Source organism: Dasypus novemcinctus, chromosome 4 (assembly GCF_030445035.2).
Source record: "Dasypus novemcinctus isolate mDasNov1 chromosome 4, mDasNov1.1.hap2, whole genome shotgun sequence".
Lineage (NCBI taxonomy): Eukaryota > Metazoa > Chordata > Mammalia > Cingulata > Dasypodidae > Dasypus > Dasypus novemcinctus.
Window position 1 is genome coordinate 44,395,818 of NC_080676.1, and position 27,484 is coordinate 44,423,301.

Genomic DNA, 27,484 nt, shown 5'->3' on the forward strand with positions numbered 1-27,484 from the left:
GGCTGGCATGAATGCTTATGAGTGTAAAATGGCATGGAGCAATCACATTAAAGTGATTTTACATGCTCTTCTTCATGTAACCACTGCCTTCATTTGAAAGGCATTGCTTCCAATTTCAAGAATAACCATTTATGCACAGTTTTGCATTGGCTGATAATTCCAAAACAAGAGAAGAAAAAGCAACCCCCATACTTACTATCTTTTGCTTTGACTTCCTCATCCACCTTGATATAAAGGTATCTGGGGCTTTCTGGACAGAAGAAGAGCAGAAGAGACTGTAGGACAGCTGGCACAGCAGACAGGCCAAGCAGGAAATGCCACAGATCCTGATTGCCGAGAAGAGAAGAGAGGCCCAGAATCTGAAAGGGTAAATAAGAAGTATATCAACTGCAAAACACTCGGGGGCTGCCTTTTGCAAAAACTTGTTGAAGAAGGAACTAGGCTATTTAAGAATAATTCCTAACAGCTTTGGTTCAGGTATGCACAAAATGGAAACTTTTACTAATGTGTACAACCTTAACTAAAGTAGATGTACGTGTTTTACAAACAGTTTACCTACTAATGAAAACAATTTTACGAATTCTACTGGGACACATAAGATGAGACTCAAACATACTTTTATAAACACATTTGATATTGAAAGAAACACACAGCTCTGTTCTCCAGGGAGTGAGATGGAATAATGCTATATTAAAATCACGAATAACTTTGGACCTTGTTTAAAAATTCTTTCTGAGAACTTAGAATGGGATTCATTCAAAGGACAATTACTCTGATGAGAACCAGCTTTGCGGTCCCTACTCCGTGGCTCACAGACTGCCTCTGAAGAGCCCAGGGTTGAGTTCCATGGAGTCCCTGTGAAACCAGGGGCTAGTAGGGTGCAGGCTCCCAAATGCTAAACAAGAGCTGCTCTGGCCATATGTACATATTAGATTTCCAGTTATGATTCTTAAAATGAAGGATACCCTGGCTGCCAAATATTTGCCAAATATTTGAAATTTCCTATTCCTTGAAATTGGAATAAAATAATTTAATTCTAGAATAAATAGCTCCAGAAGTTCAAGACTCACTGGAAGCTCATCAGGTCACATCCAGGGCCCACTCCACAACTCCAAGGAGAAATGTGGGGAGTGGTAAAAATTTTGCTTTGAACAAAAAGCCTGTGTCTCCATATCACCTTCACCACCACTGGTGGACTTGGTTTTTCTCTTTGTGCTGATCTACAGTTAGAGTAGATAGAGAGAGGACAGGGAGTTTTTACCTGACTAATAAGAATGCCTGTGACGATGGCCAGCTGGTGGAAGGTGCCAAGAGTGCCCCTGAGAGAGGTGGGAGCAATTTCACTAACGTACATTGGAACCAGGCCTGATATTAGCCCTGCAAGAAATAGGAACATAAAAGTTAAAGCACAGCTAGGACTATCTCAGTAATAAGGATTTGCTGTGAACCCAGCCAATATCTTAACTGAAATCACCCTCCCCCCAAGTTCATTGGAAGGAAGAGTTCTTATGTCCAGCCACAGAAGCAATTTATGCAAAAAAATACTTGTTGGTAAGACCCCAAATGAAGTTGTTGTTGGAAATATGAATGGAAAGAAATGGTTAATCATGTATTTAGCAATCCTTCATTGCATTGTCTTAATTAGTTAAAATTCTATTTAAGTATTATTTAGTTTAGATCATAACACCTTAGATCATCTTCAGAAAAGAAAATGAAGACTGCTTTGATAATATTCTTAATCTAAACTCATGAGGTTAAAGGGAGTTAGAACATATGTAGACCAACCTTTTCACCTGATAGAGGTGGGAAATGACTTGTCCAAGGTCACAGGAAATAGAGCCTTGGCATGAGAACTACATGCTCTATTTGAGTTTGCGCAATGTGCTGGTGCCTCAAGACCACTGTTGGGGGCAGAGTGGGTATGGATAGACGGGAAGAGGTTAAGGAATCAGGGATGCTGGAGATCCCTTCCTCCAATCACTCCACCCAGAGCAGCCCAGCTCTTTCTTTATTCTGTCCAAATATTAGGCTTCAGAATAGATTTTACTTGAAGAAGGTCTTTTGCTGATTAAAGGAATTTTAAAAATTGAAACACACTAGGCAGTTCTGCCTTTTGTAGCTTTCTTAAATGCAGATGTAATCAGTCATGTTGGAAATGGTGGAGTGTTCAGCCATTTGCTGATTGCATAAAAAGGTCAGAGACTATCAATAAATCAAGGGTGAATTCAATATTTGGCATTTTCTTGAGAAATTTAAAATAAGATTTATTGGAGGCTTCCTCTTAGACTGCCTATCAAAGGAAATGGATGGTCTCTATGCAAAACGTTCATTTGGGAACTGTTTTCAGTAATTTTTTAAATGCTTCAAATTGTTCTTAATATCTCACATGATCATTTACACTGATGATTTGGCATCTGTATTTCTGCTGAATTTTGCATATGAATCTACATATGGCCTATTGATCTTAACCATGAAAGAAACATTTATTTGGCCCTAATCTAGGCTGTACTGTCTTTGTGTAATACTCAGTGTTATACTTCAGTAGCAGAAAAAATGTGGGTAAGCACACAGGGCTGAAGCCACATGGATCTGAAGTCAAATTTTGTTTCCTATAATTTTTAGCAACGTTAATTCTTAGAAGCAGACATAATTTTAAAAGGTTTCTCTGGAGTACAGATATACAACAGGAAGTTTGCTATGCAATATGTTTAGTGTATTTTTTTTTTTCAAATTTGCCCCCCAAAATTGAGTCTGTTTTTATCCTGTCCTTTTTTCAAATGGAAAGAAAGAAAGAAAGAAAGAAAAATCATGATTTGGGCTTCTCTGATAGAGGCCATTATCTGCATTTTACAGGAGAGGAAACCAAGGTTCTGAGTTAATTAATTTATCAAAGGTTAGACAGAAAGAGACAGTACTAGAATTGATTCACTCTGAAGCCAAAGCTTTTTCTACTGTGTGTGTTGATTCTTCACCTTGTAAAGCCACCCCCACCTTCAGTTACACTGACAATAGTGAAAAAAGACATTCAATTAAGTTATTAACTTAGGGATATTTTAGACTTGTGCTTCAATTTATCACTTCTAACACTTTTCTACAGGTAAAAGTGTTATAAGTACTTTATGCAAAATTTTCTGCCCTCACCCTGCCCCTCCAACAATCATGCATACATGCACACATGTGCACATACACACACACGCAAAACCAGAGGTCACGGTTACTTTGGTAAGACTACAGATAATTGTGTATATGTGTATTGAGTGTGTCTGTGTGCTCGTTGGGGGAGATTGGGCACTGAGCATGACCCATGGATATTAGTACTTTGAAAGGCTGCTACAATTTTAGGATGATGGGTTAAAACCTCAGCCCAGAGCAGTCAGAATCAGGCTTCCTTGGCGTTAGAGGTTAAAGATTTGATGATTGGCGTTAGAGCTGAGTGACCCTCCTGCTCATGCCTCTGCTGATCGTTGGGAAGTTTGAAAAGCATTTCCACAAATGCATGATTCCTGCTATTCCAATGTGACATTCACAGAGGAGCCATCTTCCTCCACCCTGAGCTCCTGGTCAGTAATTGTCTATCTCCCTCTGCCCGATTCTCTCTCCCTTCGGTCACCACAACTTTACCACTTCACCCAGCCCCGTGTGAAATCAGACAGAGTCAGGAAAGATGGACTGACAGATGGACCCGGGGTGTCAAGGTCTTGACAGGTAAAAGATACAGAAGCACAAGTAGCCAGGTAGACCCGAAGGGCAGAGTTTGGGGTTCTGGATGTAGCAGTCTTCTCCCATTCACTGCCAGTCAGAGTAATAACAGCTGGCATCTCTTGATTCCTCACTGTATGTCTGGTTCTATCTTCAACATTTTACTGTATTCTCACAACCACTCCATGAAGTATATGTTATTATCATCTTCATTTAAGTGAGGAGGAAACTGAGAGCCAGAGTTAAGTAATTCGTCTGAGATCTTACATTTAGAAATGATGCCATTGCCAGGGATAAGAACATAGCATCACAATAACCATTTACTGGTCCCTACCCACCCTGACCCAGGACTTTGACTTTGTTCTATTACCTTTCCCTTTTGTGACACCACCTTAGATTCAAAAAAATCATTGCATGTTACCACATCTGCCTTTAGAATAATTTCAGACAAGTTGTGTGTGTGTGTGTATGTGTGTGTGTGTGTGTGACTTACCACAATAGAGTCCCGATATGCCTCTTCCTGAAATGATAAGAATATGAGATGGTCCCAATTTCGAAAGGCCCATCAAGAGACCTCCAAGTAATGCGAGACAGTTAGCTACCCACAAAGCTTTGATTCTGAAATTTTAAAAAGCAAGTATTATAATTTCAGCATTAAAACTTGATAAACAGATTTACTTTCAGAGCAACTAATTGAATCAGGGAGCAAGAAACTTAATTCTACCTAAACATATTTCTTTAAATGTTGCTTATAATACTCCTGTTATCATAAGCTTCAGCAGCAGCAGCAGCCAAAAAATCCCATATTTGCTTCTTGCTTACCATGTTCCAGGCATCATGCTAAATATTTTGTTTGTTCTCATTTAATCCTCACAATAATGTCATGAGTACATATTATTTTTTCTCACATTGCAGATAGGGGAAAATGTTTTAGAGAACCTAAGTAACTTGTTAATTTTCATACAGCTAGTAAGTGACAGCACTAGGTCTTGTTCTGTGCGAAACTAGAGCTTAATGCTTTATTTTAATGAGCTCCTTTAAATTCCTACCATTTTTGATAGAAAAGGATGCAGTATGCATTCAAAGGCAAGCTAGGTATGCTTTCCTTGACGCATGATAATGTGGGTTGCTCAGACCATGCTCTGCCTCCCTCCCCATACATGGTTATTAAATTTTAAGTGCACAGTCTCTAGAAAAATTGACCTTGCAAACCCAAAACTATTAAATAGTGGCTATAGACATCTGTCTACTCTTTTGTGTAAGTGCAAGCAAAGACTTCCTTTAGCAAGAATGGAAGGAATACAGTTTTATTTATTTTTAACTGGTAAAGAAATTACCTTGGCAATAAGGAAAAATCATGTCATCTTCCAGTGATTCTCCCCAGGAAAAAAAATAGTTTTATGGGAGAGATTGGACTGTCTTAATTTTGAAGTTTAAATTTTGAATTTTATGGCTGTTTTTCAAAGAAGATCATTTTCTACTGAGGACTGGAAGGAGCTTCACTTTTAGTTTACCATAGACCACTAGATAAATGGCCATTTTGCACTGTTTTGGTGTCTGATTATTACTGATGCTAAATCCTAATGCTTAAGAGGATCTGCATCCTGATTCCAAGACTAGGACTAATGAAATGTTCTAGTGTCCATTACTGGACCGTCAGAATTTTATCTTTAAAAGAGGGAAACAATAGTTTCAGCTTTTCCTCAGGATGGGAAGAAGTATAAAACATCAATAACTGCTAAAAGAATTGGTTTGGTGCTCGCTTCGGCAGCACATATACTAAAATTGGAATGATACAGAGAAGATTAGCATGGCCCCTGCGCAAGGATGACACGCAAATTCGTGAAGCGTTCCATATTTTTTTTCGGGACTTGGAGTTGTCCTGGGTGGTGCTTCAGGGACGATCACCGGACATTGTAGATTCTCCCAGGGCCCACTGGATGGAACGTGGGAGAGTATGGGCTATGATGTGGACCATTGACCATGAGGTGCAGCGATGCCCAGAGATATACTTACCAAATGCAATGGATGTGTCATGATGATGGGAGAGAGTGTTGCTGTGGGGGGAGTGGTGGGGTGGGGGCGGTGGGGTTGAATGGGACCTCATATTTTTTGAATGTAATATTTTTTAAAAATGAATTAAAAATTTAAAAAAAAGAATTGGTTTGTACATGTTTTAAAATTTAATTTAATTTTGTTTTATTTAATTTTCTTTAGTAATAATCTAGAAAAACTCTTCACTGTTTATGTCAAATTGGTACAAATTGAAATGATATTTAAGCACTCTGTATTTTAATGATTCTCATTTAATAATTTGACTAAATACCAATAAATTGGTAAATACCTAAGAAATTGACCATTTTCTTTTATGGCACAGGAAAGTCCCTTTCATATAAGAATGAGAATAAAATTTGGGTTACCATGCTATCCTTTAATTACAAGAGGAAGATGTTATCAGAATTTTAACAAGTAGATAAAAATTACAATATGTAGCTGGCCTAGGTAAATGAATTGTAATCCAGGATATTTAAACTAATTGCCTAGATAGTTATTTATATCCTTAAAGGCTTTTGTATTTTTCTAGCTTTTCCATATTTGGCCTGATTGTTTTTATAATCAGAAAAAAAGGTAATTAACACAGAAGCTGAGTTCAATGAGCAGGAAATAATTCTTAAAAAAAAGAAATAATATTTGATTTTCTGATTTTATTTCCAATTTTTTTAGAGAGGAAATCCCAAAAGCAGTATGTCACACGATTAAGTGAAACTTGGAGGTAAAGGAGTTCCCCTGAGGCTTTTAATCAAAACACCTAATAGAAACCAGAGTTGAGAAAAGGAGACTCCACTTGCTTCATCTCTGGTTGGGGCTTTGAGATAGAAGCAGTACCAGCTAGAAGCCACGTGCTAAGTACACTGGGCAACTGAGAGTTTCGGATATTGACATGACCTTAGGACTTGGCTGATCCAAATGCTAAATTCTAATTTGACAATGAAAACCTGGATGATTGAGAAATGGAGTGATTTGGTGAAGCAAACAGCAACCCCCCAAGTTAAAAACTCCAATCTTGGCTCGACTATTGAGTTCCTGACTTTACCATTTGTGCAGGGGTTTCCTAACATGTTTTAAAACTTACAAAGCCAGAGAATCAAAGCACTTGTCTAGAAATACACACCAAACCCACTTTTGCTGTAACTAACACCACGATTAACTAGATTGTTGCAACAGCTTTCTCCATTGACCTGATCTAACATGGACCTGCATTATAGGGTCATGAATTGAACAATCAACTCTAAAACTATCCAGAAAAAGGAAAGATGTTATCTTTCTAAACAAAATCTAACAAAACCAATATACTAAAGTTTTTGCATTTAATGCTTATTTATGAAATTTTCCTACCTTCCAAGCTTGTCCCCAAGCATCCCACCAAAGAATGACGCAATCATTCCACCAATTGCAAAGCTGGATACAGACAGGGACCAGAGCATGGTGATCAGGCCAGCAGATGCCATACTCTCTTCCTCGACCCAAGGGTTTGGGATGGGGTTCATTGGGTATGGAACTGTGGGCAGGTCCTCTGTGCTGTTGACAGTATAGTTGTGGGTGGCCTTTCGGTCATCCAGCGGAACACCCAGTACACATCTATAATGGGATTCTATTATCTGAGGAAATAAAGAAAAATAACTCCAATATTTTAAACATGTAGATATATTGTTTTTGTTAATTTTTCCTTTAAAGTGTTTGTTAGGTATTTAAATGGGATGACCCCAATTATGTGTGTTATACAAACATGGACAGATTTATTTATAGCTGACCATATCCCATAAAACAGTAGTCACAAATTTCAATGGCAACAGGAACCACACAGAAACAAATAAGTGAAGGAACCAAGAAGTAACTCGGGGAAGCAGATGTGGCTTTGTGATAAGGCCTCTGCCTACCACATGGGAGGGCCCAGTTTGAACCCTAGGATCTCCTGGTGAAAAAGAAGAAGAGAAAGCATGTCTGTATGGCAAGTCAGTGCCCACATGGCAAGCCAAGCGCCTGCACAGTGAGCCAAGAGCCCCTGTAGTAAGCTGAGTGCCCACAAAGCAAGCTGAGTGCCCATGTGGGTGCCCGTGTGGCAAGCCAAGTGCCCGCATGGTGAGTCAAGTGCCCGCGTGAGTGCCCATGTGGTGAGTCAGTGCCCATGCAAGTGAGTCACACAGCAAGATGATGATGCAACAAAAAAGAGACGAAGGGGAGAGTCAAGATGAAGCACAGCAGAGACCAGCTACTGAGGTGGTGCAATTGACAGGGAACCTCTCTCCACATCAGAGATCCCAGGATGGAATGCTGGTGAATCCTAGAGGAGAAAGATGAGAAGAGAAGACAAAAGGAGAAATAGATACAGAAGATCACACAGCGAATGGACACAGACAGCAAAATAAAACAACAGCAAGCTGGGGAGGGGAAGAAAAGAAAAAAAAGTAACTCAATGACCGGAGGAAAGAATTGGGGATTTATAGGGAGTAATCAGGACTGTGAAGCAGGGGAGCATATTTCCCATCTAATTGGAGAAGATGTGAGACTAGTGTTGCATGAACTTTAATATTTTAAGAGAAGCCAGAAATATGAATTTTTATGTAGAATTATCCAAGTTTTACATGTTGGCAACAATTCAAAATGAAAATATTCTGCAGGCTAAAAAAGACATATTTTCACACAAGTGTGATTTCTGCACAGAAGGATTTAAATTAGTTACATAAATATTTTAACAAAAGTATAAAAATGCATACAAGAAAAAAGATTAGGAAATTTAAGATGAGGCAAAGAATAAGGTTGGTATCTAAAATTCAGATGCTAGATATCATATCCTTGCTCAAAGTGAGACACAAATTTAGTACTGAATGTCCTAACAGCCAGTGCAAAAAAGGGAAAACAATCAGGTACATGACTGATGAATTCCAAAGATTAAAACCATGCAATGGCCCTTGAGAAGGTACTGAGCCCTGAAGAAACTTTCTCCTATGGGTCCTCATGGAGTTTAGTGTGTAAAAGGAAGAAAAATTTTCAAAACTAAGTTTTAGGGAGCCATATTTTACAATGTGCTCATAGAGGCTAATATCATACCAAAGTATAACTGAGAAAAAGCATGTCCTTTGGGCAATCTTCCTCCTGGGTCATTCCTCTCAGTGATGGTTTGGTCACTATCAGTGGCAGTGACCTGTGCTGATATTGTCCCACAAGTACCTGGAGTATATCTCTTCTAGGCTGTGCAAAGTCCTATGTGCTAAAGTCAACTGAGGGGGAGACCTGACATCCTCTTACAATGAGAGAAGCCTGATGAAGATATTCAGCTCATTAGAAGGATGCCCTATATGAATAATATGCATAAACAAGGGCTAGAAGATATTCTCCAAGGTTTTCTCAGCAGTTTTTTCTTTGTGGTAGTATTATGGCTAACTTTTTCTTATATTTTATGAAATAAGCATGCTTTATTTTATAATCATAAAAAGTGTTACATTAAAGTACTTTAAAATGATTACAAATATCATTCAGCTAATAAAAAAATAAAAGGCCTGAATGACCAGTCTTACGTAATCATGTTTAAGCAGCTCTTTAAACACCCAAAGGGAAGGGTCCTTAGGAAAGCACAGATGGTGATGCCTGATTTCAACTCTGGCTCTGGGCTTTGGATGGAAGAATGGGGAGCCCTTAGCCTAGCTTTCCCTCTGGGACTGGACAGAATAGTTTAGCTAAGGATGCAAAAACAACTTCCACCAAAAGAGAAGGGACTTTACCAATTCCAGGTCATGGTGAAGTTGAACCAAACATCAGGCAGCCTACACCATCAGCAAATATTTATCATCACCCATGGAAGAAAGCACACAGTCCAGGTCTCCTGACCCTCCAGCTCTATTCCCCTCTCTTCTCAGCCGTGGTAAGTTCTGCTGCCCTCATGATGAAAACAGAGGCACAAGTTTTGGCCCAAAGAGCAACCATTTTCAGGTGATGAACAGCACACATGTCACACATTCACATGTTGCCAGATCATATATCTTCCTTAGAGCCTAATGGTGTAAGAGAAACAGTGGGGCAATGACAGATTCATAAGGACGCACCCAAGTGTTCATACCCTCATCCTCACTAACCACTTCATAAAGGCCCTTCTATTTGCCAGTCATTGTGTGTGGCACTGGTGATAGGAAAAGAAACAAGATACCAGTCCCGCCCTCAAGGATCTGACAGAGTTAGAGCAGAGGGGAATGAACTCCCATTCACCCTGGTTTGCAGACATGAGAGCTGGGGAAGAAAATCACATCCTTCTCCTGTCTATCCATTGGATGTCAGAGAAGTGGTGTACTAAATAAGTGAGAAAATTTTCAGAAATTATTTGATATACTTTTAAAAAAATAACCTTCCAAATAGTCATCATGAAGAAAATCAAAACTTTGTTGGGTTTCTTGAATGTTATTCTAAATATTTATAACCCCCACCTTGTTGTTTTGTGCTCACTGTCTGCTCTCTGTGTCCATTCACTGCACATTCTTCTGTTTCTGCTTATCTTCTCTTTAGGTGGCACCAGGAACTGATTCTGGGACCTTCTGGATGAGAGAGAGGCGCTCAATCTCATGCACCACCTCAGCTCCCTGGTCTGCTGCATCTTTTATTGTCTTCTCTCTGTGTCTCTTTTTGTTGCATCATCTTGCTGCGCCAGCTGTCTGTGTGGGCCACTACTCCATGCGGGCCAGCTCTCCACTTGGGCTAGCTCACCATACAGGCCAGGACTCAATGCAGGCCAGCACTCTGCACGGGCCAGCTCGCCTTTACCAGCAAACGCCAGCAATCGAACACTGGACCTCCTATGTGGTAGACAGGAGCCCAATCACTTAAGCCACATCTGCTTCCCCTGAATGTTACTCCAAAATTTGGTATTATTTTGCTTTGAATTTCCTATGGGAAACAGGAATGGAGTAAAGAACGCTAATCTCTCTAGTGCATAGGGCTCCTAAAGGTTTTCATCTGTCCTGAAAACAGGAATCATAATATTGTGGGAAGGATAAAGCTGGAGAGAGTGTATGTTAAAGTTCCTGGGGCACAGTAAGTAGCTAATAAATGTGCACTGAATGAAACACATGCTTCTCTCATTTCCCCTTATTCCCTAGAGTTTTCCATCTATATACGCTTGGAACCATTTAGTAAATGCTGCAATGAACTCTCTCCTTTTCTTTAAACCTCCCTGGGCACATGGTATTCTGGCTGGAGTGTTCTGTGAGCTCAGCAGATAGCAGAATCAGCTCAAGAATTACTTATTAACCCCCTTCTTCTCCTGTGAGGATTGTTGACAGTGTTAAGGCCAAGTTATCAGCTTTGAAAACATGCACCTCTTACCTGACAGAAGGCCAAGATTACCTCGTGTCCCCCGCATGGACACACTTTATCTCTGTGTCCAAGGAACAGATGATATCTTTCTGTCACTGACTGCAGTTGCCCAAAAGAAAACTTGTACGTGTTTCACTTGCCTCTTGAGGTGCGTTGATCACACCAATGTCATATCCAAACTTGAAGGAACTCAGCACTGCGGTGAAGACAGTGAAAGCCAAAGTTCCCGTGATCTGTTGAGATTGAAACACAGGGCAGGGAAACACCCAGACTATTTCAGTTGCCCATTGTACTTTCAGTCTGCAGCTTGCACTTTTTACAGGCTCCCAAGGCTGGTTCTGTCCCATCATTACTCATTTACAATATGTCCTATGCTTCTAGCAAGTGAGAGCCATCACACAACATTTCCCCTACATTACTAATGCTGAAAAAAGTTGCAGACAGTTTGTTCTAGGCAAAGAAGCAAAGATATATATATTTATATATATATGTATATATATATAAATATAAAGCATTCACAATCAGGCCTGAGAACTAGAATTGCTGCTGCCCAAGGAAATTTCCAACATAAAAATAGTCATTTATTTCACCGAGAGAGGTCAAATGTGACATCAGTTAACAAAAGAGCAGTAAACTCTTCTGGGCATTGCCATGGTAGAAAAAATGCTTCAGTAGTTGAAAATATACACTGACCAGCATTTAAACATCCATATCAACACCCAGGGAAGGATAAATTTCAAGATTTGCACCTAAAATTTTAGCAGATTGTACCTAGATTTCTGGGTTAAGGGAAATTATACACACCCACTCCCAACTCCTGTAGCTACAGGAAAGCAATGTAGAAAAGGTAAGAGCACACATACCCTTCAGCTCTGCAAAGACCCTTCTAACAATCCTGGAGAAATCCTGTCATGCATACGGAGGCATATAAAAGGATATTCAGTGCAGCAAGTTGTTTTTTTTTTTTTTGCAATAACAAAAATATAGAAATAACCAAAATGGCAAATAATAGGAAAACATTTAAAGATATTCAAACACACCATGGTGTACAATACTACATAGTAGTTAAACATGACAGAGAGACTGTTATGTACTGATTTACTGTTATGTGGCAAAGAAGGTTGCATAATCTCAATTTTTAAAAAACGGTTTAAACAAGTATTCTTTGACATGTGCATATATGTATATAATTAATAGAAAATTTTATTGGAGAACAAATATCAAGATGATGACCTTTGAAGAGGAATGTAAGATTGGAGAAGGAGGACGAAATGGTATTTTTTCTCTTTCTATTATTAGGTATTTTATAAGGAAAATATTTCATTAATAATAACTTACGTAAAATTAAAATAAGGAGTATGGTATAAAGTCAGAACTTTTTTGAATAAATGAATGAACGAATAGGTCGGATCAGCCTAGATTCCAATTCCTATTCTTTCACTTAGTGTGACCCAAGATACTTCACGTGTGGAAGTCCCAATTTTTCTCTGAATTGGGGGATGTTTGTAATTCCCCCAACTCCAGCATGCAGAATGGCTGTTTAACCAGGATCCCTCATTCCCCAGTCAAGATAGAGATCAGAAATTTCTCAGCATCACCAACAAAGTATTATCACAGAACCACAATGAGAGGGTCTTTTACGGTATCTAGTCAAATGGCTCTAAAAGCAGGATCTGCTTGAAGAGCTTAGTACACATGCAAGTTTGGGGGTATATTCCAAATCCACCATTGGGTGGGAATCTTTGCAGTAAGGATTAAGAATTTGTAGGTTTATAAAGCCCCCCTCTTTCCACTAATTCACAATTAATTACAGGGGTATTCATACTACCCCTCTCAAAAACTTCCTTCCCTGAAAGAAATGACATTAGAGCTGATTCCAAAAATGTATGATATGATATGGTGATATGACATGATGTATATTGCCCAAAAGTGTATATATACATATATGTATATTTATAAATAAATGTATATAATATACAAGCACATGGCTCTCACTCTCTTTCTCTCTCTCTCTCTCTCTCACACACACACACACACGGTATATGTGATCACCAGAGATTGTTGAATTAGCCTGTGAATTATAAGTAGGTATCTAAAACTTAGTGGCTCAGACATCCAAAACAAGGATGGGGTTCTATTCACTTGGTTGGTGGTTTGTCTTCAAATCCTTTTTCTCCTCAAGCTGTTTTCAAATATAGACAATTTCATTCTATTAATAGGTAGTAACTCTTTTCAGCAGCAGAGAAACACTGGCAACTTTGTTAGGACTTAACACACCTCTCTCAGAATCTCAATTAGATACCCCTCCCCAGTTCTTTGATATAGATAATCTGATGTTCCGTGCAATGCAAACACAGCTTCAGGGCCTAATATTGATTACTTACCTTTACTACATGCCAGGCATCCTTTTCAGTGCTTTAGGTGGGTTATCTCATTTACTCTTTGTATTTGTATTCTATTCCTACTGTAACTAACTACCATAAACCTGGTGGCTTAAACAACAAAATTTATTATCTTACATTCTGAAGGTCTGAAGTCTGGTTGGGTCCCACTGAACTAAAATCAAGATGTCAGCAGGCTATGCTCCTTTCTAGAGCTTCTGGGGAGAATTTGGGTTGATGGTAGAATTCAGTTCCTTGTGGTTGTAGGACCAAGGTTGTAGGTCATTCCCAGCTCTAAAGGCCATCCCATTTCTTGACTAATGGCATCTTTCTTCCATTTTCATAGCGGCAATGGGCAGGTCAAGTCCTTCTCCCCTCTCATCTCTGATCTTGACTACAGCAGGTAAAGGTCCCCTGCTTTTGAGGACTTATGTGAGTAGACCAGGCCTCCCCAGTAATCCAAGATAACCTCCCATGTCAAGATCTCTAGCCTTAATCACATGTGCAAAGTCTCCTTTGCCATGTAGGGTGACCTATTCCTGGGTTTTGAGGACCAGGGTGTGGACGTATTTGGAGGGTCGTTATTCGGCTCCTGCACTCTTAGCACCAGCAGTATCCCCATTTTATGGATGACTAGTCTAGGGTAAGGTCTCACAGCTAGAAAACTGTAGAGTAATAACTTGAATGCAGAGCCTATACTTTTAACTACGTAATTCTTCTGCATCCCTAAATGGTCAGAAACAGACCTTCAAAATTCAAGAACATTTAAAAATCTAGGCTCATAATCTTTCAAAATTAGAGAAAAAACATAAGGCTGCATATATCTATAGAATTTTGTCCATTGTGATGCTGAAGCCAAAGAACCAAAACCCACCAATTCCAAGTGCTTTTTCTCACCACCCACCACACAAATCCCTTGCCCCCTCTCCTACCCATAGAAATCTTTTGGCTGTCTCAGGGCAAAAACCTGAAAGTGCAAAGCTAACTCAGCTGTTCTTCTGTGGTGGACTGATAGAAAGACCTCAGGCCCTCCCACCACCAAGCCCAAGGCCATGATACACTTGCCCAATCTCTCCCTCTATTTGCTTTTCATTCTCATGGCAGAGAGTCTCCCTGCATTTCATCTCTTAGTGACTGCTACCTCCCCCTCCATCCCTAGCTGTCCTTTCTCTGCTGGCTCTCTGACCCTCTCCTCATCAGGTAAGAATCCCACCAGTGACCACACCAATGGTGGGCTATGGAAGTGGAAATTGGGGGTGAAGGTGGTAGCTGCAGCAGATTTGGTTCCCTATAATCTCCATGAGCCTCCCCATCATGCTTTAAATGCACAATCTAAGTCACAATAGTGTTAGCTGTTCCTACATTACTTTGATAAAAATAAAATTTAATTTTCAAAGACAGAAGTTCTCTGGAGCTCCCACCTATTCTCTTCTAACTACATTATTCCTTCTAAGTCCTTCCTATAGAAATTCTGGAGCAGCCTCTATGATCAATTCTTATGTTATAAGGATAACAAAAATAATAACTGTGAAGAACTAGGAAAGTTTTGAAATGTGTAGAGGCCGCAGAATGTCTTAGAGTCCCTGTACTGGTTTGGTTCTCCTGGCTTCTTTTTCAGAGTTAGCACTGGTGCTGTCCACCAGAGCCTGCCAATTCCCCAAGAAAATTATTTCAGCCTATTGGCAAGGTGACTAGCAATAGAAGGACTCATCAATTCTAAGAGGTCTCTTGAATTTCTTATAACTTTCAAGTAATGTGATCATCCCAATTATCTAAGTCTTGGGACTATTTGGTTGCACTTCCTTTTTGCTTCTTTTCATCTTTACATCTTTTTTTTCTTCAGGTTTAATTTTCTTCTCTAAACTCCAAGTCACTGTCTCCTTGCTCCCTACTTTTCTTTCTCCAACAGTGTGAAATGAAAAACACTGATCTTCATATTCAATGTCCTGTGTTGCTTTGGCATTAGATTTGGTCAGAGGAAGGTTTTGTTTATGAGAGGGGAAGCTTCTGAAAATGACTCAGCATGAATAAACCCAGTTGACTCACTGTCATTCAATCTAATTAATGTTAGATTAATGTTTGATACAAGGATAGGTACATAATAGCTAATGGTATAGTAAGGACTTAGGCTCTTACTCTCCCCAAGGTTAGGTTCTAAGTAGTTCGCCTGAATTAGCTCACTCAGTTCTCTCCACTGCACTGTAGATAGGGTTTATAACCATCATTTTATCTGTGGGGAAACTAGTATGGAAAGGTTAAGTAACTTGTCCAAAGCCACACAGCTGGTAAGTGGCAGAAGATCTTCTAGCCTTTTCTTTTAATCATTTCACAGACTGTGAAGTCTGTACTTTAAAAAGACCATCTTGGGCGGGAGACTTGGCCCAGTGGTTAGGGCGTCTGTCTACCACATGGGAGGTCCACGGTTCAAACCCCGGGCCTCCTTGACCTGTGTGGAGCTGGCCCACACGCAGTGTTGATGCGCGCAAGGAGTGCCGTGTCACGCAGGGGTGTCCCCACACAGGAGAGTCCCACACGCAAGGAGTGCGCCCCATAGAGAGCCGCTCAGTGCGAAAGAAAGTGCAACCTGCCCAGGAATGGTGCCACACACAAGGAGAGCTGACACAAGATGACGCAACAAAAAGAAACACAGATTCCCGTGCCACTGACAACAACAGAAGTGGACAAAAAAGATGACACAGCAAATAGACACAGAGAACAGACAACTGGGGTGGGGTGGGGTGGGGTGGGGTGGGGTGGGGTGGGGTGGAAGGGGAGAGAAATAAATAAATCTTTTAAAAAAATCATTTTGATTTAGAGCTTAATAATTTTAAATTAGAGAAACAAGATTCTTCATCCAAATAAAATATATGCTGCTGGTTAAATGTGGGAGGGTACATTAGGCAAGTGGCTGAACCTTAACATAAAATAAAATGCAGTGTTTAATTTGTGACTTGGAAGTCAGATGAAGTTCATTAGAAAAAAACAAGTTGACTTAGGAAGCAGAAAGCCGAGTTGAGTTCCAAGTAGGCTCCTAACTTCCCTGAGCCTCAGTTTCTTTGCCTATTAAATGGGTATTATAATAGGTAACACATGGGGGTATTGTAAAGGCTAAAGAAAATAAAATATGTGATCTGCCAATAAACAGTAAAACAAATACATCTTCAATCACATCATTATCATCTCATTATTGCTGGTGAAAACAGTGGTTACTACAGTTATTGAGGTCTACCACTTCAACCTTTCAAATATCACCAATAATCTTCACAACAACACTGTGAAGTACATGAAATTTTCTCCATTTTACAGGTGAGGAAACCAGGGATCAGAAAGGATTAAGTGGTGTTCCCAACACCACACAGCTGGTAAATGGCAGATACTCTAATACTGGAGCCCAGAGTCGGTGTTCTTAAACCCCCACTGCTAAATAAAAGAGCAAATTTTCCGCAGCCACTGGTTAACCAGGTAGGGGAAATCTATACCCTTCTTCTCTAAACCTGTGCCCCCAAAAACCAAACCAAAGATGATCTTGAAGCCAACTTTGGAAAAGACCAGGGGCCCCCTGAATCACAGAGTTTTCATGCTTAAAGTGACGTTAGAGAGCAGCTCTTAGTAAAATCCCTTCAATTTCCTGTTGAAGAAACTGAGGTCCCCACAGGCAAGCTGCCTGTTTCTGTCACAAAGCACGTTACTTGGTATATCCAGAATGAGAACCCAGGTCCTGCCCCTCAGTCCTGTGCTTAGCCCACTCTTTCACAGTCTGGGTAGATTGACAAAGCTGAGAAGTACTGCACTTCACATCAGTTCTCATTCATTGTGTGTTCCACTATTAGACAATTCCTTGTTTCTCCAGAAAAGTCCTGCCACACAACCACACAACCACACAATTTCTAAAGCAGCATAAGGGAATTTCATGATATTTATAAATGAATGTAACATTGATACAATAATGTTATGTAATATACATCCAATTTTCAAAATGTTCCAACTGTCCCCATATTGTCCCTTCTAGCTGTTTACTTCCTCCTTCCATGTTCCAATCCAAGACCACTCATTGTATTTAGTTGTTATGTCTTCTTAGTTTTCTTTAATCTAGAACAGTCCTTCTACCTCTTTTGTCTTTCATACACTGACATCTTTGAAAGAGTGCAGACCAGTTGTCACAATGAGGTTCAATTTATCAACCTTTTTTTCCCCACACACCTTCAGTAATATGGTTATGCAGATTCACTTGAGAAAAAGTTGTGGAGACTACTCAGTAAACAGAGCAAATATCCTTAAAACCCCAACTTTCAGCAGTCAAATGAACTATCAATTGGCTAGTCAAATAGAAGTAGTTTTTATCTGTCATCGCTATATCCAACATCCCAAGAACCCTCTATATATTCGTCAACATGAATAATTTCCTTATTCATTTTCAAAAAGCCAGTTTTAAAATGAACACAATGCTGCTTTACCTTATTGCCTGTCATTTTATGTGCTGATAGTTCTCCTCTTATTCCAGGTCCTGTAGAGTGTGGCAGCTTGTCTAAACCTAGCATACTAAGCCTAGTTACATATTAGAGAAGGAGGAGCAAGGTGAGGCAACTGTTGGTCACACATTCCTAAAAGTTGAAGTGTAATATTTTTTAGAGGCTGATCTTTTTGAGAATCTAATCAATATGTGCATTTATTTGTTCTACCAGGAAAGACAATGAGAGCAGTTCCCTTAGGCATGTTCCAAAGCAGAGGCTGCTACATTCTAAGGCATGCGTTAAGGGTGGCAGCACGTGAAAAGAGAAATCTTTGGGGTCTTTTGTAGAAGATGAGTTATGTCGGGCTTCCATGCCTTGTTGTGGGGAAGAAAGACAGAGAGGGGCAGGGAGGGGCAGAGTGCTTCACAGAGCTGGACTGTGTGGGGGCTGTTGGAGTTTTAAGTCACTAACAGCAAGCATTTTGGAGTTTGATGGACTTTGGCTTAAATATCAGCATTTCTTAGGCAATCTGCTTACTGTGACTTTTCTGTGCCTTAATGTTTTCACCTGATATAATGGAAATAGAACATACTATTCTTTTTTTTTTTTTTGAAGGAGTTACAATAATTTATAAGACAGAGGAGACTCTGATTTCATTTGTCTTTTCATCATTTTCTTTTCATTCCTACCCCCTCTGCAAGGCGATGCACCTGACATGGTTGTGTTGAGAAGGTAAATCATGCAATTTAAACCACAAACTTTGATTGAGTACAGCAAAGTCCCCGGCTCTGGAATACATGAAATAAGTAAGACATAGTCGCCTTCTGCCAGAAGTTCACGAAGTATAAAGACAGACACACGTAAACACATACAGGCATACAGGGATTCCTTAGAGGAACCCCATGAACGAATGTTAAGAGGAGCTATAGCTAGTCTTTACTGAGTTCTTGCTCAGTGCCAGGTGCTGCTGTCAAGGCTTTACACGGATTAATTCGTCCAGTCATATCCTGAGGTGCGCTATGTTGTAGAGAGAGCTTTGCGGAGGAGCTTTGAAACCAGATTTTAAAGCGTCCGGATAGCCACATTGACTTTCTTGCATGGCTGTCTCGCGACTTTCGGCTCACCTCTCGTTTTAGTAGGGGATGCGCACGCCCAATTGACACAGCAGTCCGCATTCAAGAGAAGATTCCTTAGCAATCGTTTTGCAGAGGCTTGGCATTCTGCGGGAGTCTTCGTGTCGTTGTCAGAAACTTTAAAATTAATCTCTGCTGTTTGCAACCTTTGCTTTTTGAACCTTCCTTTTGAGCAATGGAATTCGCCTCAAGAGTGGCGCGGGGCGGGTGAGCGTTTAACTCCTGGTACTTGGTGCGAGCTCGCCCTGCGCCGCCAGGAGCTGTTCTCCCCTCCTATTGGGAGAGCCAGCTGCCACTCACTAACGGGGAGGGCGGGACCTTGAACCGCCGGGACCAGCTTCTCCCGGTTTAGCCAAGTTTTCTTCTGTTCTGCTCCTCCTGATAAACGGGTGATCTGTGCATTATTTAGGGATGGGCTGAAACTTTTTCTTGCGTGCGGGGAGGGCAGGTTCAGTTACTTTGATTGAAATGACTGATTTGGGCCTCGGAGAACTGATGTTGGATTTCAGCGTCGCGGGAGAGTTTGCCTTAGCGCCCACCCGAGGAGGGCGGGTCCCGCTTGCACGTGGGTGTCTGGGCGTTTCCTAGCAGTGGGACTCTGCCAAGCTCTTGGCGCTTTGCTCGTGGGGTGGGGTGAGGGTGGGGGTGAGGGACCTCGGGGAGGTGCGCCAGCGCCCAGATCTCCCAGAGACCAGCTCTTGGCCTGATGGAACCACCTCTCTGCTTGTTCTTTTGATTTCATACATTAAACTCCTCAGGTCACATTCGGTTTATGGTTGATTAATCTTAGTGGAGGCCAACAGCTCTAGGTGGTGAGAGCTTCTGAGGGGTTTAAAAAATTCATTTCCTTCACTAAAATGGGGGCGGGGGAGGGGTGAACCCAGCCACCTCAGCAGGATGCATTCCTCTCTGATGGGGTCAGATGTGGGTACAGTGCAAAAGCATCCCTGGAGAACCAGATCAAATGACTTCAAACCGGCATCAGCCAAGAGTGCAAGAGAACATCAGTAGGTCCCAGCCCCTGAAGAAGACCATTGTATTTTAAGATTTATGTGCCAAATGTATCCATTGCCCTCCTGTAGCCTGCCAAAGAGAGAGGGCAAACTCTTGACATTGTCTCTTCTGCATCTTCCTCTCTGGTCCAAGCCACCGCATCTCTTAGTATCTCTCAGTTTCTTAGCACACCATCAGTATGGCTGCACACCGTACTCCTCCCTGGCTCCCCACTCCTTCCTGGCCCCCTCTTCCCTTGGGGTCCTACAGTCCCTTCCTACCTGGACCCCTACCTACCTTGGGGTCCTCCAGGCCCTTCTTGACAGAGCAGGCAAGAGTGATTTTTTAAAAAATCAAAGGCAAATGATAGTATCTCCTACTTAAATCTCCAGAGGCTTCACAGTTACCTTTAAACGAAATCCCCACTGTGACCAGGAGGCCTGGCCTCATGTTCCACTGCCTGAAGTTCTCTCCTCATCTCCTCCTCTGGGTTCAGCTCCCCAAGCCTCAGACTTGCCTAATGTCTTCTTATTATTTGGTGAGCCTCTGCCTAGTGCTCTCTTCCCCCAGATTTGCAGGAGGTTCCCTCTGTCTGTTTGCTGTGCTAAAGGCTCAGTGAGGGCTCACCATCCAGTCTTCTTGATGTAGAACACACATCTCCTCCACCTTATTCTCTTGCCTCTGACTCTCCCTTATTTTCTTCCTAGCACCTCTGCTTGAAATTTCCTTATTTATTTGCCTATTTATTTATTCTTATTTACTTCTTTCCCCACCAAATCTAAATTCCAAGAATGTAGAGACTTTTTCTATCTTGTTATCTCTGTGGGCTATAAGAGTGCCTGATATACAGTAGATGTTCAGCAACTATCTGTTTCATAAGTCAAATCCACAAAGGGTTGCCAAATCCTTTCATGAAGTGTAGGTGGACTGGCATTTATTGAACATTTTTCTAGGTACCAGCTGTAAGTAAACTAAACAGATAGGGTCCCTGTACTCATGGGTTTACATTCTCTGAAAGAAACTAAAAGGGCCTGGAAGAGAACAACAGGGGGCACCCACTTTAGAAACAGTGCTCAGGAAAGCATTCTCTGAAGAGGTGGATTTTTAGCTGTGACCTGAAGGAAGGGAAGGCAGGATGGAGGGGCAAAGCATATGCAAAGCTTGAGGAAGGAAAGATCTTGGGTTGAAGAACTAGAGAACTTTGGCTAAAGTGACCGGAACAAGAGAAAGTGGAAAGAGCTGGTATTGGAGGACAGGCAGCCATGGCCATGAGAGCCTTGTAGTCCACAGGTGAGAGTTTGTGCTTCATATGACATGCAATGGAAAGCCCCTGGAAGGGTGTGAAGTGATCCTATACATCACTTGGAAGTGAGATGATCCTATACATACGTTTTAAGATTACTCAAGCTCAGTGAGGAGTGGTTTCTGATGGGGCCACCATGAAATAGGAGAGGCACATTTGCAAGGCGGTCACAGAGTTCACACTTGCTGTTGGCTACCAGAAATTATGGTGGAGGGAGGGCAGGAGAAGTAGGCAGATTTTGGTGGTAAAGTAGACAGGACTTGCTGATAGTTGCTTTAGGGAGAGGAAGGAAAGGGAGAAGCCTGGATGACATGTAGGTTTCTGGCTTGTTCAACGAGGATGGTTGTGATGTCCTTTAGTATTATAGGTACTGAATTGTTTAATCATCTGTGTAACGGTGTCACAACCAAGTTCATTTCCTAGACCTTAGGGAGGGCCAGAAAAAATCAAAACAGATGTGTTTTGTTCCAATTTTATTCATTTAAACTTTGAGATCATTGCAGACTCACATGCAGTTGTAATGGATGTAGGATGATCAAGTACCTGGAAGTAACTAGTTTCTCTCCTTGTTGCTTGGATACAAAGGAAAAAATTATATGTAATTTAAAAGGTAATGAGATGCAGCCCTCTCTTGGTGCCAAATTCCATTTCTTGTGGTAGAGAATATCCTGTTGATATGAAAACCAGCTTTAACCTGTTGGCCAGACCTGTACAGAAGAAGCCCCTTGCTGTCCTCATTTCAACTTATTTAATTAACATAGTAAATTTCCCACCTCAGGATGGAGTTATCTGCTCCTTTATTGATCATGCAGTGTATGTGCAAGCGTGATTTCCTGGACATACTAATCATACAATTATATAACTATGTGTGTTCATCCCTATGCATAAAAGCGAATGCATAATCAAGCAAATGCTAAGGATTAACTTAGGTATTGAAGCAAGAATAAAACTGCAATACAGGGAGTTGGGTCTGAGTCACTTTAGTCTGACCATGGCTCCTGTCTGCAGTTATAATAAATGTAAGTTCTTCCTAACTCTCATGTTAAAGTTTTTTCCTCTATATCTCTGGTTATCCCCAAAGGCCCAGCTTTGGAACCTAACAGTTGGAAGAAATAATATAGAGATCCCTTTTCCCCTTTACCCAGGTTCCCCCAATGATAACGTCTTGCAAAACTATACTAAAATATCACAACCAGATTATTGACATTAATACAGTCAAGATGTAGAACATTTCCATCGCCACACAGATCCCTTGTGTTACTCTTCTTATAACCTTTTATAGCTACACCTACTTCCCTCCTCTCCCACCCATTCCTAAGCCCCACAACCTGTGATCTATTCTCCATTTCTATAATTTTGTCATTTGAAAAATATTATATGAATGTGATCATACAGTATGTAACCTTTGAGATGAGCTCTTTTCACTCAGCATAATTCTCTGGAGATGTATCCATGTTGTTGCATGCATCAATAGTAGACCTTTTATTTGCTGAGTAATATTCTAGGGTATGGATGTACCACAGTTTGTTTACCACTAACTTTTTGAAGGACACCTCGCTTGTTGACAGTTTTTGGCTATTACGAAAAAAGTTATGATCATTCATATACAGATTTTTGTGTAAACATAAATTTTTTCTTTGTGATAAATGGCCAGGATTGCAATTGCTGGGCTGTATGGTGGTTGCACGTTTGGTTTTTTTAGAAACTGCCATACTCTTTTCCTGAGTAGCTGTACCATTTTTCATCCCTATCAAAAATGTATGAGTGATCCATACCAGTGTTTAGTGCTATCTCTGTTTTTTATTTTAGACATTCTAATAAGTGTGTAAATGATAACTTGTGTCATTAGAAACTTAGATTACATAAAATGTTATATAAAAAAATATGAGGGATTCCCATATGCTCCACTCCCCACACCTCCCACTTTTCCCCACTTAACAACTTCTTTCATTAGTGTGGTACATTCATGGCAATTAATGAACACATTTTGAAGCATTGCCACTATGCATGGATTATAGTTTACATTCTAGTTTATACTCTCTCCACTCAGTTCTGGAGGTTATGGCCAATATATAATAGCCTGTATCTGTCTTTACAAGGTCATTCAGGACTATTCCAAGTCCTGAAAATGCCCCATGTTATACCTCTGTGTCCTTCTCACTGACTTCAGCACCTCCAGTGCCTTCTGTCTCCACATCAATGATATAATTTCTTCCATTGCTAGAATCACAATAAGTCTATAGTAGAATACCAGTAAATCCACTCTAGTCCATATTTTATTCCCCAATCCTGAGGATTCTGGATGGTGATGCCCAATCCACCTCTAGAGAGGGGCTTCAATCCTATATGGCTGATGAATGGGACTCTCTTGCTTGCTGTTCCTTGGTGTGGTGGTTGTCTATACTTACTTCTTTGTTAGTTTTCCTGGGTGAGTCCAATGAACTGAAGAGTAGGTGTTGCAACTCTGCTGAGGCTCAGGGCACAACTGGCACATGGACACTTCAGAGATTCAAGTGCCTTGAACGTACACCTACTCACTCCAGCACCAACCATAGGTTCAAATAAAAGGGACAGAAGAGGCATGTATAGAGAAGTCACATCTGAGTCCAACTCTGTTATACTCGGGAGCACAAACTCCAACATAGGGCCCACTGGTGAAGCACCAACTCCGGAGCTATCTGCCATGACCGTAGGACCTGGGTGTCTCCAGAGCCCTCAGAAGCCCCACTATCTGGGATAGTATCTACTGTGGTAGTCTATGAGATCCAGCCGAGACACACATAAGCTTTACCTCTGGGATGACCTGCCAACTCACTTTGAAGTCTCTTAGCCATATAAATTAATTTATCTTTACCTTTCCCCCCTTTTATTCAAGGTCTTTTTTAGTTGCATTGCTCGTTGGTGCTTGTTAGTAATCCCTTGGTGCCAGGAAGGCTCATCCCCAGGAGTCATATCCTGCGCTGAGGGAAAGGTTATACATTTATATGCTGAATTTGGCTTAGAACGTGGCCACATTTGTGCAACATGGAGGCTCTCAGGTAACTCTTAGGCACCCTACAACACTAGGCCACATTGCAATTTCAAGAGCAAAGGCTCATAAGCATAGTCGTAAATATCAATGGGTAGTAGTCATTGCCCCTGTACTTGGGGCATTGTTGCTGTTCCATTAGAGAATGTGGCAGAGCTCCTCAGGATGGAAATTCAATATTCTTTCAGTTGTTGTGTGACTCTCAACCCACTATGGCAATGCCCCATGAATATTCAAACATATTTATATACCTTATATGTATATCCAGGTGAACTTCCTCCATGTATCCCCCATCACTGACACCCCATACCAGTGATCCTCTACTGCCATAGTTGAAACCCTTCTGTGATCCAAAACTTCTTCAAAAATGAAGCCAAAATGGACTGAGGAAGAGTGTAAACTACAGTGTGGGCCATTGTCCATGTAGTACAGCAGTGCTCTGGGGTGTGTTCACCAGATGCAATGGGTGTGCCAAGATGATGAAGGAGGTTGTTGATGTGGGAGGAGTGGGGTGAAGGGGGTGGGAGTATATGGGAACCTCTTATATTTTTTTGAATGTAACATTTAAAAAAAAATAGAGAAAAAAAAATGAAGCCAAAAATATCACCAAATACAATTAATAGGAAAATGAAATAAAAATGATAAGTTAAACATATGAAATAAAATACTTGATAATTTAGAAAAATTAAAACTTGGGAAGCGGACTTGGCCCAGTGGCTAGGGCGTCCATCTACCACATGGGAGGTTCGCAGTTCAAACCCCGGGCCTCCTTGACTCATGTCAAGCTGGCCCATGCACAGTGCTGATGCACACAAGGAGTGCCGTGCCACACAGGGGTGGCCCCCGCACAGGGGAGCCCCATGCACAAGGAGTGCACCCCATAAGGAGAGCCGCCCAGCGCAAAAGAAAGTGCATCCTGCCCAGGAATGGTGCTGCACACACAGAGAGCTGACCCAACAAGATGACTCAACAAAAAGAAACACAGATTCCCGTGCCACTGACAACAACAGAAGTGGACTAAGAACATGCAGCAAATAGACACAGAGAACAGACAACTGGGGTGGGGGGAAGTAGGGGATAGAAATAAATAAATAAATCTTTTTAAAAAATTAAAACTAAAGTAAAGTAAAAAAATTTGGGGGATATTAAAATAATGAAAAATATTAAAAACAATTTTTTGACATTTTGCCTCTCATCACTGTAATAGCTGTTGTACTGTATGTACAATGGTATTTTCTGCCATTTCTTTACCAGTGTCTTATTTTTTTTCATTTTGTCTTCAAAGAATTTTTACGTCACAGTAAAGTCACATGCAGAACATAGGAGACTCCTATATATCCAACATCCTACCCCTTTTTCCCCTTCTTGTATTAATAAACTTTTTACATGTGGATGGTACATTTGTTACAACTGATGTACAAATATTGAAACATAACTACTAACCATGGTCAATGGTTTACATTATGGTTTACATTTTAGACCATACACTTTTATAAATTTTTGATGAAATTTAACATGGCATGTATCCATCACTGCAAGATCATGCAGAACACTTCCATTGCTCCCTAAACACTCCCTCTTCCATCTATTTATTCCTCCCTCCTCCTCCCCTCAGGGACATGGTGACCACCAGTCTTCTCTCCTTGAAGGACAAGATTCATAGATACTTGCAACAATGCCGAGGGAATCACTGTGGTTTGAATTTGCATTTCCCTAGTGCAAGAGATGTTGAACATCTTCTCTTGTGCTTATTTCTCATCTGTATATCCTCTGTAGTGAAATATCTGTCCAAATCTTTTATCCAATTTCTAATTGATTTATTTAATGTTGAGTTTTGAGAGTTCTTTATATATTCTAGCTACAAGGTCTTTGATAGATATGTGGTGTGGAAGCTTGAGATTATGAGTTCAAAAAAAAAAAGAAAGAAAAAATATGTTGTAAATTGGTATGCTCCTCTGGGTGTCATACCCTTTGATTGTATTAGATTCAGCTGAGATGTCTTTGATTAAAATATGTTAAGATTTGGGCTTTGATTTGACCATGCCAGCAGGATGTAACTCGGTTAAGTCCCCGCCCCCTTGGTGGACTGACATAAATGGGCACTCACTCAAGAAGACATGGAAGAGGAGAGAACTTGTTCATTTCAGTCCTACCATATGTCAGAAAGAAGAAGGCTCAAACAGTTAAATCCCTAGGATGAGAGGCAAGCCCTATACCAGCTTACAGCTGGGATCAGAAGAAGCTGGACCCATGAAGACTTAGAGGAAGAAGGCCCAAGAGACCAGGAAGATCGCCCACCATCTTATTTCAACACATGGCAATAGACTTTGGTGAGAAAGTACTTCTTAGGGTATCTTGAGTTGGACTCTCTACAGCCTTATAACTGTAAGCTTTTACCCCCAAATAAATATCCTTTATAAAAGTCAACATATTTCTGGTGTTTTGCATCAGCACCCCTTTGACTGATTGGCATGTTGGTATGCCATTATTTTCTCCCACTCTATATCTCGTCTTTTCATCCTCTTAGTAGGTTTTTCACAGAGCAAAAGATTTTAATTTTGGTGAGGTTTGGTTTATCCAGTTTTTCTTTATGGATTGTGTATTTTGGTTTTGAGTCTAAAAAGAACTTTCTGCCTAGCTCTAAATCCCAAAGATTTTCTCCTATTATTTTTCCTAAGATGTTATAGTTTTATGTTTTACATTTCAATCTGTGATCCCTTTTGAGTTAATTTTTTTTATTTCTCTCCCCTTTCCCCCTCCCCCAGTTGTCTGCTCTCTGTGTCCATTTGCTGTGTGTTCTTCTGTGACTGCTTGCATACTTATCAGTGGCACTGGGAATCTGTGTTTCTTTTTGTTGCGTCATGTTGTGTCAGCTCTCTGTGTGTGCGGTGCCATTCCTGGGCAGGCTGCACTTTCTTTCGCGCTGGGCGGCTCTCCTTACGGGGCGCACTCCTTGAGCGTGGGGCTCCCCACGCAGGGGACACCCCTGCATGGCAGGGCATTCCTTGCACGCATCAGCACTACTCATGGGCCAACTCCACATGGGTCAAGGAGGCCCGGGGTTTGAACCTCAGACCTCCCATGTGGTAGGCGGATGCCTTATCCATTGGGCCAAGTCTGCTTCCACTGAGTTA

At 40.9% G+C, this 27,484-nt stretch overlaps 1 protein-coding gene and 1 non-coding gene across 6 annotated transcripts in view; one reads left to right on the forward strand and one right to left on the reverse strand.

Moving 5' to 3' along the window:
• The window catches only part of SLC2A2 (solute carrier family 2 member 2), a 31,346-nt gene extending 12,114 nt beyond the window's left edge, over nucleotides 1–19,232 (reverse strand). Inside the window, exons 1-8 of one of the 5 annotated variants that reach the window (XM_004478420.5) lie at nucleotides 17,897–19,008; nucleotides 11,071–11,294; nucleotides 10,176–10,283; nucleotides 9,480–9,749; nucleotides 7,096–7,358; nucleotides 4,193–4,317; nucleotides 1,262–1,377; nucleotides 197–359 (exon numbers count right to left, since the gene is read on the reverse strand). In XM_004478420.5, coding sequence (XP_004478477.1) covers nucleotides 197–359; nucleotides 1,262–1,377; nucleotides 4,193–4,317; nucleotides 7,096–7,247 — 556 coding nt within the window. In that variant the 5' untranslated portion in view covers nucleotides 7,248–7,358; nucleotides 9,480–9,749; nucleotides 10,176–10,283; nucleotides 11,071–11,294; nucleotides 17,897–19,008. The other 4 variants (XM_004478421.4, XM_004478419.5, XM_004478418.4 and 1 more) reach the window with 4 other exon arrangements.
• Nucleotides 5,455–5,561, forward strand: LOC111760541 (U6 spliceosomal RNA). Its single transcript, XR_002794194.1, has one exon. It is a non-coding gene; the product is annotated as a U6 spliceosomal RNA (small nuclear RNA).
• Nucleotides 19,233–27,484: the final 8,252 nt, after the last annotated feature.